The sequence below is a fragment of the Marmota flaviventris genome, chromosome 8, assembly GCF_047511675.1.
Source record: "Marmota flaviventris isolate mMarFla1 chromosome 8, mMarFla1.hap1, whole genome shotgun sequence".
NCBI classification, from domain to species: domain Eukaryota; kingdom Metazoa; phylum Chordata; class Mammalia; order Rodentia; family Sciuridae; genus Marmota; species Marmota flaviventris.
In genome coordinates, this window is record NC_092505.1 from 6,981,279 (window position 1) to 6,996,760 (window position 15,482).

Sequence of the window (15,482 nt, forward strand, 5' to 3'; positions counted from 1 at the left end):
GACTGAATGACAATAATGGGTTGAAGAAAAAAGAAGAAATGACCATACTATGAATGAGTGACAGATTTTTCAGGAAAATAGTTAGTTTTAAAATTAATTTCCTAATAGAGATCCTAACCCTCAATTTCTTAAACAAAGCCTTGTGTACTGCTTATTAATGCCAATCTCAGAATGGTAAGCGGTTCCCTAGATTTTCCCAAACTCTTTATTTGATTATTTAATCCACCCTACTCAAACTTCAATTGTTAAATTTCGCATTCATATTTTCAATCCTAAAGTAACTCACACCCAGTCACTTAAAAATGAAAGTATGTTGGGGCTGAGGGTGTGGCTCAGCAATAACTTGCCTGAGATATGTGAGGCGCTGGATTCGATTCTCAGCACCACATATAAATAAATAAAATAAAAGTCTATCAATAACTAAAAAATATTTAAAAAAAAAAAAAAGGAAAGTATGTTTCTCTTTTACGTCATTTTCAGGAAGTCCAGTCTCTAGTAGAAGACAGGATTCTCTATTTGTACTATTAATACAGCTGAACAATTATAATCCAAGCTGAAGTACTAACAGCATCCTAGGATTCTTTCCCCCAATAAAAAGGGTAATACTTCACCAAGCTACATAATTGAGATGCTGCATTTTGAGATGCCAAGCCACTGCATCCTTCAACATAAGAACAATGAGACCAAATAATCATATTATTCTGTCAAATGAATACCTAGGAATTCATGATAAAAACATTATAGCTGAAAGCTTTGTTTATCGTTTCTATCGAGACATACCAGAACAATTTTAGAAGTATCTATATTAGCAGCTCAAACTGTCAAAACCAAAGATTAGTATGACCCTAAATTTAATAATTAAAAATCCTCAATTAACTACATATAATATGTGGCAAATGTTCTCAGAATATTCTTCCCCAGAGATTGTGAACCAATAAATGAGTACTGTAAAAAAAATGACTTTTGATTTTTAATTGGCAGTCTTAGTATAAAATAAGTGTTGTAGGAATATTAATCTACTTACTCATACAGAGTTGAGCATTTTTGTTTTGGGTTAATATCCCATATTTTCTTATTGCGGACAACATATTCATTACTGTGCTGGTCATAGAGAGCTTCAAATTCTTCTACATCTTGCCGAAGATGGTTAGGCACAGCAAATGGGCCCGCAGAATCTGAATTGCGTCTTCTGATTAAAAAAATAATTTTGTTAATAATAAACTTTTGGATAGGCTAGATGAACATTTAATGGAAAAAAACAACATGATGGTAACGAACATACGACTTGATTTTATGTGGAAGGAAAGTACTACCAGAGAGCTTAGTGTGGAAAAGATATCCTTCATAATTAGAGTCAAGAAACATTATATTTGACATTCTAAGTAAGCACTTTTAATTTAGCCCTAAACCAAGCACATTTTCCCCCAGCTCCAGTTTAAAAAAAAAAAAAAATCAATGTTGTATTAATTGTAACTTGTTAAAGGGTTGAGAGACAAATGAAGATCTTATAATTGCTATTAATTTAAGTGATATTGAGACTGGTAAAAAGTACTAATAAAAAGATTTTTTTAAAAAAAGAATATGAGGGCTGGGGTTGTGGCTCAGAGGTAGAGTGCTCGCCTAGCATGCGTGAGGCACTGGGTTCGATCCTCAGCACCACATAAAGTAAAAAATAAAACACTGTATCCACCTATAATTAAAAATAAATAAATAAATATTTTTTAAAAAAAGAATATGAGATTTTAGTACTTTCAAAAGATACAGTAGATTGAGTGTGGGGACTAAAACCAGACAGTATGGTTTAAATCCTGGCTCTGCTATTTATATAAGCCTTGTGCCTGGAGCAAGTCATTCAACTACAACTGCCTGAGTTTCTTTATTTATACTATGGACACAATATCAGTACTTATTTCCTAGGGTGGAGGAATGGATTAAATTAATTTATATATGTAAATGCCTTAGAGTAGTGCCTCATACATATTTGTTCATTTCAGAGAAGACCGTTATATTATGATCTGTATGTCTGCGTTCCCCAAAAACTCATAGGTCATGAGGGCAGAGACATGATGAATGGGATTTGTACCTTTTCAAAAGTATCTTTAGAAAGCTACCTTATTTTTATGGTTTAGACATGATGTGTCCCACAAAATCTCACATGTGAGACAATGCAAGAAAGTTCTGAGGTAAAATGATTGGGGTCTGAGAGCCTTACTGCTTTCCTCTACCACATCCTTCCACCATGATGTGCTGCCTCTGGTACAGAACAATGAAGCTGATGTCAGTGGACTGAGACCTCTGAAACCATGACCCCCAAATAAAGTTTTCCTCCTTTAAAATTGTTCTTGTTAGATCTTTTGGTCACAGCAGCAAAAATGCTGACTAAAACACTTGTCCATGTATCATGTGAGAAAAAAGTGAGAAGGTACCATCTATGAACCAGACCCTCATGAGACAACAGATATGTCAGCTCTTTGATCCTGAACTTCTTAGCCTAAAGAACTGAGAAAAGCCAAATTGTGAAAAATAAATTTCTGTTGTTTGTAAGCCCCTCAGTTTATGGTATATTGTTCTGGCAGCCCAAATGGACAAAGACTGGCTCTTAATTCCTCCACTTAGAGAATTCATGAAAATGAGTGCAATTTTTTTTAAAAGAGAGAGAGAGAGAATTTTTTAATATTTATTTTTTAGTTTTCGGTGGACACAAAATCTTTATTTTATTTTTTATGTGGTGCTGAGGATCGAACCAAGCGCCCCGCGCATGCCAGGCAAGTGCATTACTGATTGAGCCACATCCCCAGCCCCAATGAGTGCAAATTTTAACTGTTCTTTTTTTTTTTTTTTTTTGGTGCTAGGGATGGAACCCAGGGCCTTGTGCATGCAAGGCAAGCACTCTACCAACTGAGCTATATCCCCAGCCCCTGTTCTTCTTCTTCTTCTTTTTTTTTTTAATATTTTTTTTGTTGTAGATAGACACAATATCTTCATTTATTTTTATTTGGTGGTGAGGATTGAACCCTGTGCCTCACAAATTTGAGGCAAGTACTCTACCACTGAGCCACAACCCCAGCCCAAATTTTAACTGTTCTTAAACTCCCTAAGAAATGTGAGCTTCTTTGTTTGGTATTATCAGTTTCTTTAAAACATAGTTTCAACAATCAGAGGCATGAAAAATCATACAAAGTTAAAAGTTAACATCATATATAGCTTCCAAAATAGCTTCCTTTCTCCTATTATAGTAGCACTAGTTAATTATCAATAGGACATTCTCTTTACTGAATACTTTAAAGGACATTTTCTAGACATTTTTCTAGGGATTTCCCATAGTGCCCTGAACACAGTGGGTCCTCAATATATGCTTACTGAATAAATGTCACCATTCCTGAGACTTTAACTCATAATGAATTCTTAATGACAAGCCATGCTATTAATTCAATTGAGATATATTATATCAGGTTGTCAATATGTAAATCTTTAAAAATGAAAGGGAAATAAAACATAAGTTTAGAGTACATTAAATTAACATGCCTTATCAAGTGAAAAGCATGTGAGTTATAATGAGGCAAAAATTTTAACAATCATACTTACTTATAGTCTTCACCTGAACTGATAGTCTCATTATTTGGTGTTACTGTAGTTGTTCCAGACCCAACTAACATTGGCTGGTTTAAAAGAAAAAAAAAAAAAAAAAAATGACAATGACATCTAATTTAAAAGTCTATGAAAGAAAAACATTATCATTGAAATTGATAAACATTTATATAATATTTAAAACCTATTTTTAATATTTAAAACAATATTTAAATAATATTTAAAACAATATGTAAAACCTATCCAAATTTTCTTATAAACAGGAACACATAGTAATATAAGTTTTAATGGCCAGAAATAAATTCAAATTAACATTTGGGATAGTTTCCAGTGCTCCAAAAAACTTTAAATGTCACTTAAATTTCCATATTAGTTAAAGACACATGGTCAAAGGTACAAGGAAGCTTATACTGGAATTCCAAGCTGCCTGCATCCTCCTCTAACACTTGCTCATTCTCTCTACCCCTGTTCCTCTTTTTTCAAGACACGCTGAAACCAAGAGAAATGCACTATGATGCTGAAATAATGAGAATAGAGCCTTAGGTGAAAAGGAAAAGTTCCCATCAATTCTAAGACTGATATGATGACTAGAATTCATCATTCTTATTTGAATATTTTAGATAATAAATATTTAAATAAATAATTCCAACAAGAGCTTCTGAATACTAGAAACCAATATCTTACTGCTCTTGTATGAGATATAGAAACCAATATCTTATATATTCTTATCTCTCCCTAAAATTCAGCACAGAAATAATAATAAATAATTATTAAGCATTTACTACCCAATAAACAAAGGTTATTATAATAGGCACAGGAAAGTCAAATAACTTGCTCAAGGTCACAGAAAATAATTGGTAGAACCAAGACAGGAACTCTACCCTATGGCTATCCATAATAGAGTACTACATTATATTTTTACTCAGAAATATCTAGAAAATATAAATAACTATAAAGATTAAGAGTTTCTTTCAAGAGTTATTTATGTGCAACATGAACCTTAAATTTCCTCAAAATGTAGAAGACTGCCAAAATAGACTAAACTCTAGAAAGTCTTTCTCTACAAAATGTTTCAAAATACTGCAAGAATTGCTTATTTCTAACTTATATATCCATTTTTGAGAGTCTGGGCAGGAATTAATTCAGAAAATATTCCATACCTTTGTGTCTTTTGGCTTCTTTTTCTTGCCTTTGTTTTTAACCTTGGTAGAACTAAACTGAAAAATGGGGGGAAAAAAACAAAACAAAACAATGAACACTCAAATAACAGCCTTATGTAGGTCAACATAAACAAACCACATTAAGTTTCACAGACTAATCATCAGTTATATGTGTATAAAATGTTGTGTATCAGCCCAAGTGCTATGGCTTATAATAAAAAAGAAGAAAAGGCTTAATAATGCCAAATGTTATGATCAAAATTAAATTGTCCTAACATTTTAATCTCATTTTCAACAGGGCTTATGTTATTCTAAATAATTAACTGAACTTTTAAGTAATTCTGATTATGTGCTATAATAGCATTCAATGATATCCCTTTTACTAAGCAAACAGATGTTCCACACCCAGCCAGATAATGGGGCACAAAGAGTGAAAGGAGCTGTATTAATTTCTCTATATGGGTATGTTAGCTGTACTTCCATACTTAGCAGGGCAAAATCTGATAGAGCAGAGTAAAACAGAATTCCATATATTTGATCCTGAAAACTGATAAACAAGTATCTTTCTCTTTGAAAACTGCCACAGTGCTATCCTTTTCATTATTTAATCATGTTCCTCAAATGAAGAATTTCTGGCCTGCCAGAAAAAATAAAAGACAACCACAAGCTGTCAAGGAAAACAACTCCTGAATTACTCTTAAGTTAAACTCATGTTGGAGCTAAGTGAAACAAAGTCCCTTTGTTTTCCTTGAACACAAAAATACCACAATTTTTTTTCTCAACTAAAGAACTTTTCCTTTTCTCCTTCTAATATTAACATTTATTAGTTGTAAAACTTTATGGAAAGTATTTAACTTAAGCCTCAGAGTTTGCTGAGGAATGCCCCATTCCTAAGAGGATGAGTGGAAATAACTTTCTAATGAAATGGCATACATATTCAGAAGTCCTCTCAATTTGGTTCTGAAATGCTACCTGTGATGTAAGCAAATACTGGCCTCGTTATTCCTCTTCTCCTTTGGCTAATACAAATTAGAACATATGATTTAAAGTGGTCAAGTAGCTTACCGGAGCTTCACCACTATCTTGTTTCCTTAATACAGTACAGCGGCTGTCTGTAGAAGAAACAGAAGGTTCTATGAGGAAACTAAATATTTACATTACCATATAATATACTGAAGTCTTAAAACTACTTCAAGACCACTATCACAGACTACATTCTATTCCTTATTTGGCTCTGATAAACGTTTAGTTAAAAACCAAGGGTAGTAATGTAGTGGGGCAGGTGGCTCACTCTTATAATCCTAGTTATTAGGGAGGCTGAGGCAGAAGAATCACAAGTTAAAGGCTAGGGCAACTTAGTGAGACCCTATTTCAAAATTTTAAAAAAAGGGGTTGTAGGTGTAGCTCAGTGATTGAGCAACTGCCTAACATATGCAGGGTTTGGGGTTCAATCCCTGGCACTGCAAACAAAACAAATCCAAGGGCAAAATGACTAACTAAACATAATGTTACAGGTACGACAAATAAGATGTCAAAACACCTGATGAAATAATAGTCTTCAGTCAAGAGGCCCAAGGGGAATTAGAGAGGGCTTTGGGGAAGAGAAGAAATTTAAGTTAGACTTGGAATAAACAGGCAAAGGGAAAGATGTGGCTAGAGCTGCATAAGCAATGGCAAGAGGCATGAAAGCACAAGACAGGTCTGGATATAGCAGCAGTAGGTGTAAGCTCAGAGGGCAGCTAGAGAAAGTGCAGAGAGATGGTGAATGTAATCTGCAGGCAGAACTAATATTTCCCTTGCAGAAAGCTTTCAGTAACAGATATTCTACAGGAGTCACCAGTAGGAGTAAGAGGAAAATTACAGGCATGAAAGCCAGTTTGGAGACTCCTGTAATAGTCTAATCATGGAAAGAGAATTAAGGTCTTGTCTTGGCTTAGGAAAATGAGATGCACAGGAAAGGACAGATTAAAGATAAAGCTTATTTGGACCTGGTGACAAACTAGTTAATACTAGTAATAGGGAACAGAACTAGTAATAGGGCAAAGAATAAAGGCTAATTTTAAGGTTTTTTGCTTAAAAACTAGATTTACGACAATGATCACTGTAAGGTCCTTGCTTATAGTGGACGATCAACGGTCACTTCCCCAGACATCTGGGTGGCCATCCTAAGGGACAGTCACCATTTTCTGGCTTCCTCATACCAACCCAACCCTTCACCACCCCACATTCTTTCCCACCCAAGGGCGTACCAACCCCACCCATAACTGTCCACATTAGGACCCACCTGGCTCTAATCCCTGAGCCTCTCCCAGAAAAGTCTTGAAATCCAAGCCTGTGTTGCCTCTCTTCTTCTATGGAGAGATGGCCTTTATTTATCAGCTCTGACAAACAAACTCACATATGTATCTCTGCCTGGTCTCCATCTTTCATTTATTGCTCTCCTGTCTGCCGGTTCCTCACTTTCCTTTCATTGGTGCCGAAACCCGGGATCAGGTTCCCCAGAGTGCCTGCTCCCCTCTTTGAGGGTCACTGAGCATCCCTGGGCCCTGAACTGGATTCCATCACAGGACCAGGTCCTCTATTCTGCCAAACGCCCTCTCTGCACACCACCAGACATTTCAGGAAAGACCCATGTCTCCGGTCAACCTAAATGACCTACAGGTCCCGGAAAGTGACCGTTGATCATCTAGCACTCCCAGGGTTACTGGGTGGTTGGTGGCACCCTCAGCCACAGCTTTCACAGCTATGATCCCTACTGTCGACTAGTCTATAGGTAGTCTTTTGTTTGGGTCCTGGGTTTTGAGAAAAAAACACCGATGATGATTGGGAGTTGTTCCTGGTGAGACGACCTCTCAGCTGTGGGTTAATCTCTACGGGCTTCTGCTCCTACTATGCAATCCCAGCTGGGTGCCCAAGTGCCTCTGTGGGCTTCTTCCCCAAGGTCAGTGTTGGTGACGATCCTAAGCATAACTGTCCTTTTGACTAGGTGACACTACAGACTTGGGTACACCCCACCTTCAAACTCACCTCCTCCATCTCACCATGGGTGGCTCCTCATCCATTCCCTTTCATAGTCCCCTAGGCTGCCTCCTGGCTAACCTTGGGCCTCTCTCTCTCTCTCTCTCTCTCACCCTGGACCTAAACCCCTCAAAACTTACCCACTTGTGCAATCAGATCTGGCCTCAATATCCTTTGGATAACTACTCTAAATGGCTGCTTAATGGCACTCTAGATCCCAATATTATCAGAGATCTTTTTAACTATTGTGAGCAATCGGGAAAATAGAAAGAGATATCATACGTTCAGGTCTTCTCCTCCCTACGTTCTAAGCCCTCTCTCTGCAACTCCTGCTCTCCCGCACAAGTCCTCTTAGCTCTCACCTCCCCTTCGCCTGCTTCCAAAGGGACAGAAGACCCTACCCAGGACTCTTTCTCCTTTGACCCAGCGGATGAGCCCCTGCCATACCACAATTCTCTTTCTAATGAACCCTCTGCAGCAACTGTCCCCACACCCCTCTGTCCTTCTCTCCTCCTGCCATACACTCACAGGCTGCCACTGCCCAACCTGCATCTCTGTATCCTCTACACAAGGTGACTGGGGTACATGGTGTAATCCAGGTTCAATGTGCCTTTCTTTGTCAGATCTTTCACAGATAGAAAAGTGGCTTAGATCCTATACTTCAAGTCCCACCACACCACCATATACATGCCCATATGACCTTGTCTAACACCCTCCTGCCCAAGGAGCACAGGTGAGTTTGGGAGCCAGCTAGAAATTATGCTGATGAGGTACATCAGACCTCCCCTGCCATCCGATTGGCAGTGACTTAGAAAGACAGCCCATAGGGCTATCAATTATGAAAGGCTCCAGGAAATCTTCCAAGATAAGAATGAAAACCTTCAGCATTTTTAGACCCCTGACCAAGGCTTTATTGCAGTATACTAATCCAAACCCTGAGACTCCAGATGGGAGACCACTACTAAGGACCTACTTTCCTCCCAGAGTTTCCTGATATTAAGGCCAAACTAAGGAGCCTCGAGAGGGGGCCCCTAACTCCTTAAGCTCAGGTTCTGGGAGTAGCCTTTAAGGTGTGTAACAGGAGAGATGAGAAGGACCGGAAGCAGAAATATCAGATGCTCTCTCAAGCCATCCAGCCGGGCTCAGCATCTGTCCTTGGTTCCACTGGCCTGTGGAAGTGTCCCTCGGGACCACCTGGACCCTGTTTTAAATGTGGTCAGACAGGTCACTGGGCTCATACTTGTCCTAAGCCTTGGAAGCCTCCAGGCCCTTGTCCTAAATGCCATCAGAAAGGACACTGGGCCCTGACTGTCCCCAGCCCATAGAGGCCTCCGGCCATCTGGCCCCTCTGGTTCCCCTTTCCAACTCTTAGGATTGGCTGCAGAGGACTGACGAGGCCCAGGTTCCCATCACCAGACCACTATCATCATTCCACAGGAACCCAGGGTAACTCCACAGGCCTGTATCCTTCCTCCTAGACTCCTGGTTACACATTCAGTCCTCAAGGAGTTCTGGGGGCCTACCACTCGTTCTGTGACCTCTATTGTCAGGGCAGAAGGCAAACCTTACCAGCCCTTGCAAACATCTAGACTTGTTTGTGCCTTTGGCTCTCTAGTTTTCGCCCACTCCATTTGGTCATTCCACAGTACCCTGTTCCCCTTATGGGAAGGGACATCTTCACAAAGTTGGGAACTATGCTTTCCTTCTCCTCTCATATATGCTTCCATCCAAACTCGCTGGCCGCTTCCCTGATCCACACCCTTACCTTCGGGACCTTCCCCTATTCTGTCTGTCAGTGCCTTCCCATTACCCCCGTCCAAGGTGAACCCTAATGTCCGGGATGTTTCAAATCCTTCTTTTGCCTCACAACATGAACCCATTTACATCCATCGCAAAACTTTTTGCAGAGCAGCCTTGATCACATTCTCCCATGAGCTTTTGCTCTCCCCTCCGGGGATTTGGGATCCCGGACTGAGGGCCCAGGATAATTACCACACACCTTCTTCCATTCACCTAGTGTTCTTCTTCTTCATCCACACTCCAGCCTCACTTGGGTAAGTGACTTCGCCCTTCCCCTCCTACTCCCTATAGACAGCAGTGACAAGTCTCCTCCCTAGAACTTATATCTTGGCCCAGCACCAAAGTTCTCACCCATCCCTTCCCCTAGGCAAGTTTACTCTCGAGTCCTGTTCTTAGCTCCTCAGCAGAGCTCAAGAAAGCCTGGGCCAGACAACCAAGACTCTCTACGCTAAAGCCCGGGACTAGGAAGTAGTGGGTAACTCTATCCTCTCAGTCTCAGACGCCAACTCACCATGGGAACCCCCAAATCCCATCTGACTCACCTCTCAGCTGCCTCCTCACCCACTTAGGCACACTCTGTTTGGCTCCTGATCTAAAGGCCCATCAACCAATTCAACCTTCCAATCTTCAGGAAAATGGAAGAAAATCCCTTATGTGCAGGTTTTCTCCTTTCTCCACTCTAAGCCTTCCCTTTGCTCCTTTTGCTCTCCTGCCCAGTTTCTACTTGCCACTAAAGCTCTGGATTCCTCCAGAGACACTACTTCTAGACAAACAAGAGACCCAGAACTCTCCTACATTGTAAAACCCTAGGCAGTAATCTCCCTGGGCAAGACCACAATGAAACTATCACTGACAAAGGACAGACTCAGGAGACTTGATGGGAGGCCAAAGGGGGGAAAAAAAAACCTGCCAATTTAACTTTACCCTTGCCTACCAATATTGGCCACAGACTCTCTACTCATTAACAAGCCAAAGAAACTCACCTTTGGGGCCCCACTCACCATCCTAGCTCCCTAAAGGAACTCCTCACCTACAAGGGCTTACATTCCTTACCCCCTGTCACCTTTTATCTCTACAGGTTTTCCTGGTGGAAGATCCCAGTTTTACTTTCCACACCTGCTCACCTTTAAACCCTGCCACTCTCCTCCCCATCCTCAGGACTCTTCCACCTCTCCTCCTCTCACCCATTTCATGCACTGAAACTCTGGAGGAGCTCCTTCCACACTCCTCCCACATACAGGAGGCCCCTTGCTCCAGGCAACAAGCACACGGTTCACAGATGGCTCCTCCTTCCTTCAGGAGGGAGTCCATCAGGCAGGGTCTGCTACAGTCTCTCTAACCTCCACTGTGGAAGCTGCTCCCCTCCCCAGTAACACATCCAATCAGCAGGCTGAACTTGGTGCCCTCATCAGAGCCTCTGCTTTGGCAAAGGGAGCCTTCCTCAACATCTACACTGACTCTAAATACGCTTTCCACATACTTCTCTCCCACTCTGCTACTTGGAAGGAGCAAGGATTCCTTACCACCAAGGGAACTTCAATTACTAATGCTCCCTTTACCTCCGATCTCCTTCAGGCCTCAAAGCTTCCCTCTGCCATTGGAAGGATGGCAGCTAAGCCCCCTTCTCCAGTGGGCACTTCCTTTCCTGACCTCGCTCCCTGTCATAGGCCTTCTGTTAATGCTTGTCTCCCACATCATTAGATTTATTCAAGACCAGATTCAAAGGATCTCTAACTTAACCGTGAACCAGCTTCTGTTACAGGACTTCCAACCCCTCACCAAAATTGGGCCATCTGGACTTAGTATCACTGGGCACCTCAAGACCATCACCATTGCTTCAATGACACTCCATGCCCCTAACATGCCCCAGACATGCCCCTAATAAGTCCAGAAGCTGCCCCTTCCCATCAGGAAGAAGCTACAGAAGATTTATCTACAACCCTGTCCCTTAAGGGGCCCAATAACAAACAAAAAAGTGTGTGTGGGAGAATGTAAGGTCCTTGCTTAGCATCTGGGTAGCCATCCTGAGTGACAGCTGCCATTTTCCTGCCCAAGGGCCTTTCTGGGAAAGGCTCACCACTCCCTCATACCAACCCAAAGCTTCACTGCCCTTACGAACCCCACCCTTAACTGCCCACATCAGGAACCACCTGGCTCTAATCCCTGAGCCTCCCCCCAGAAAAGTCTTGAACCCCAAGCCTGTGTTGCCTATCTCCGTCTATGGAGAGATGGCCTTTATTTTTCCGCTCCACCAAACACTCTCCTGTGTGTATCTCTGCCTTGTCGCCTTCTTTCATTTCTCACTCTCCCATCTCCCTGTTCCTAGCTTTCCTTCCAGTCACTAATAAAAGTTTAGGAAAAACAGGTCTTTGAGATGTGGTAAGTGGGTTTAGTCATGTTGCTTTGCAAGGGCCTTTAGCTGACTACACAGAAATTGTCTAGGAAAACATGCATCCAGATTTCAGAAGTAAAACTTGAGTCCCAGTGATCATGTCATTGGCGGAATTACTGAATACCCTGATATAAAAGATCAGTGGATTTTGAAAAGTTAATACTATCCTTCTTTTAAATAATAAGACATAATACTCAAAATGTCTGGGGTGAGGGTGGGAGACAGAGCTACTAGAGTTGAAAATCTGTTGAGATCACCATAAATTTGATTGGTAGCTTCTGACTCCATGGATGACAGCAGTGAAACTGGCAGCTAGATGTTCTGAGTATTTTAGGTATAGAACAGAAGAATTGGGAAGAGTGGTCACTAAGAGAAAACTGTCTTTTGTAGTGGTCCTGTTGTGTGACTCAACATGCACCAGGTTTTGTAGGCTTAGTTTCAGGATAAAATTTATTACCAGCAGCAATAAACTGATGGCACTAAATTCAGGCTATCAAGTAGCATGTCACCTCCCATTAGAAAACAGTATCCTGGAAAGACAAAGCCATCTATGTGCAAATGTTCATTTTGCTAAGAACCAAAACAAAAGCAAGCTTCTCAGTTTTTTATACTGCATTTGAACTTTATAATGCGTGACACTGTTATACAAGGTCAGATTTTTAAATCAAATGGCATGAAATTTGAATCTAACTTCTAACAACATACAGAGGAGACTGATAAGGAAAAAAGAAGAGAAGACTATTAGGGTGCACACACAGAATGAAAGATAAAAAAATTAAAAATTAAGTTAGAATCTAAGGATATTAGAATTTTGAAGTAAAACAGGATCAGAGATCACTGGCTCCAAATCATTTCATTTTTTTAAGGATAAGGAAACTAAAATCCAAGAGAAGCCTAAGAAATTAACTGCTAATTAGTCTACTCTGTCAAACTAGGCTCCATGCAGTTATCCAAACAGGCCTCTCAGCTCCCCTCTAAGCCACCTCTCTAAGGCCCAACTTCCACCTGTCCAATTCTACTTCCACTTTTACAGGCTTTCATAGGCCATCTCAAGATTCTATCCCTGCTCCACAGCTTTCCTCTAACAGGGAGAACCCAGTGCTGGGTTTTTCCTCCAAAGCCCTCAGCACTTTCATGCTCTCTCATCAATCATCTTTTCCAGGTGAACTGATTGTACTATAATAATTTTCACATTAAGTATTTAAATGAGCAGCTCCTTTGCAGATATTTTCTTTAAGATTAGATACAATATAAATCCAAGCTTGGTCCACATACCCATTATATCAAAGAATTCATCTAAAGCACTATGCAATGCTGGGAACTTGTCTCTGTGTTCTTCCAACAGCCATATTAAACAACGTGCTTCTTTTAATGACGTTGGTTCACAGAAGTAATCAAGTTGCTTTCCTTCTATAGAGGCTAGTTTATGGCCATATTTCTCACTCCAGAGGAACGTCATGATGCTAAAATCAAGCTCCTTAAGAGATGCTCCATATCGAGAAAAAAAAGGTCCCGTGGCATCTAAGCCTACAATGAAAACAAAATACAAATCACAACTGGGAAAAAATTTTTACTGGAAAATTACGTGGAGTTTCACATGTTTGAAAGTGGTTCCATTATAGTTTGCTTATATTTTCAGTGAAAATGTTCCAATACTTGAAAACAGACTTGTTTGAGTTATTATGCATTTGTAGAAACACCACAGAACACTAATATACTAAATGCAATAATTTTCAGTATGGTAAGCCAAAGACTTCTATCGTTACAAATATCTTTTTTTGCACTTAGGAGATGACAAAATGACATTATATTGCTTAAGAAAAATACTATGCTTTTGACTAATGTATAATAACTTTTCATTCTAACTAATAAACTAGTAAAATTTTACAATGTCTTTTTATGTATATTCCATAGCAATGAAACATCAATAACATGCAAAATTTTGCCTAACTGCCTTTAATTCTTCCTCCAATACCTCCAAGAACTGCTCCTTATCTTCCAAAATATCATGGTTCCTCATCATGATACAAAAATCAAGGTGGTCACTATTCCTGTTTTCTTTTTAATATTTTTAGTTGTAGATGTACACATAACTTTATTTTTATTTATTTTTTTTACACGGTGGTGAGGATTGAATCCAGGACCTCAAACATGCAAGGCAAATGCTCTACCCCTTGAACCACAACCCCAGCCCATTATTCCTGTTTTTTACTCCCTGTTCTCCACATCAGAAAATAGGGTGGCTGCAACCTCATAAATTCTCACTGAAAGGATGGTGAATCTTCGTTCCTTCCTAACACAGCCACCAAAAAGCAAAGAGGAAATTCATACAAATTCCTCATCATACCTCTAAATACAGCACTGTCAACCATGCATGGGCCTGAAGTTCTCAAATCAGTAAATGGAGCAGCGATTACTAAAGTCAAAATTACCCTGGATTGCTCACTGCTGTTTCTTTCAGATGAAATAGCTTACAAAGGACATGCTGCATGAGAAATCAGCATAAAACACCAGAATGGGTGGCCACATAAAATACTCATAGAACAAAATGTCCAAAGAAACCTCCAGTGAAGAAATATATTCACCTTCCCTATCCAATCTCATGTGCAGGCATGTGCTCCAGGAAGGGGGTGTAGGCCAACCATCTTACTACTAAAACTAATATTCTCCTACTTGTGCTCTGCTATTTCTTTCTCTCTCCCTCCATCTTTTGCTGAACATATAAACTGGCCTCTCTTGTGTCAAATATTCACGAGGTGACTCCTGGAATTGGAAATTGCTTGCTTTAATTAAATGTATGTGAGTTTACATCAGGGCTATAGTAACATCTTTACTAATTAACAACCTTGAGCTAATTTTATACTTTAGTATATATACAAACTTATTAAAGTGATACCTTTACTCCTCAGAATATACATGGGTTATATCACAAGACATAGTCATATTTTCCTGCCAGTCAGCTGCGAGACTGCATTTACCTGAATAAACACTGACTGGCATTCTTCCAATGTAGTCTAACCTATAAAGCCCACTTCTCCAGTTGTGACTCTATCCTCTATGGAAGATTAAATTGTTAAGTGAGAACTTACGAATTTACTTTTTTATTGGACATTATCGGCAATCTTATCACTTAAGAGTGATTTTCTGAGACCAGAAATTTATTAAGACCTATGCTCAGAGCAGGAATATTAAGCTAACTATGCCAAGCTTGCTGCCATCTGACTTTCTCTCTACCAACAGAAATTGACCAGAATCTTCTTTGAAACCCTTAAATTCTACTAACTGCATTTCTATAAAAACTCAAAAAGGTGGGGGTAGCTGGTAGAAGCTGGGCAGGTGCTATTCTTGGGTCTGAGAGCACTGCTCTCTTTCCTGAGGCCTCCCGTAGACTTTTATCAACAGCTGCCAGCTGAATCAACAATCATGCTAGCCTAGTTACCATAATAAATAGCATCTTGGGAGGTACCCAAAGCATCCCTACTCGGTTAGACAGCTACCATACCTGCAGGCTCATTCTGCAGTCC

General features: G+C 40.0%; 1 protein-coding gene across 11 annotated transcripts in view; it reads right to left on the bottom strand.

Annotated features, from left to right (window-relative positions):
- The window catches only part of Ttc3 (tetratricopeptide repeat domain 3), a 117,598-nt gene that overhangs the window by 38,599 nt on the left and 63,517 nt on the right, over nucleotides 1-15,482 (bottom strand). For all 11 annotated transcript variants that reach the window (XM_071615045.1, XM_071615039.1, XM_071615046.1 and 8 more), the window contains 5 exons: nucleotides 13,234-13,485; nucleotides 5,814-5,860; nucleotides 4,749-4,805; nucleotides 3,586-3,659; nucleotides 1,025-1,189 (listed from right to left, as the gene is read on the bottom strand). In XM_071615045.1, coding sequence (XP_071471146.1) covers nucleotides 1,025-1,189; nucleotides 3,586-3,659; nucleotides 4,749-4,805; nucleotides 5,814-5,860; nucleotides 13,234-13,485 — 595 coding nt within the window. The remainder of the gene's footprint in view (nucleotides 1-1,024; nucleotides 1,190-3,585; nucleotides 3,660-4,748; nucleotides 4,806-5,813; nucleotides 5,861-13,233; nucleotides 13,486-15,482) is intronic.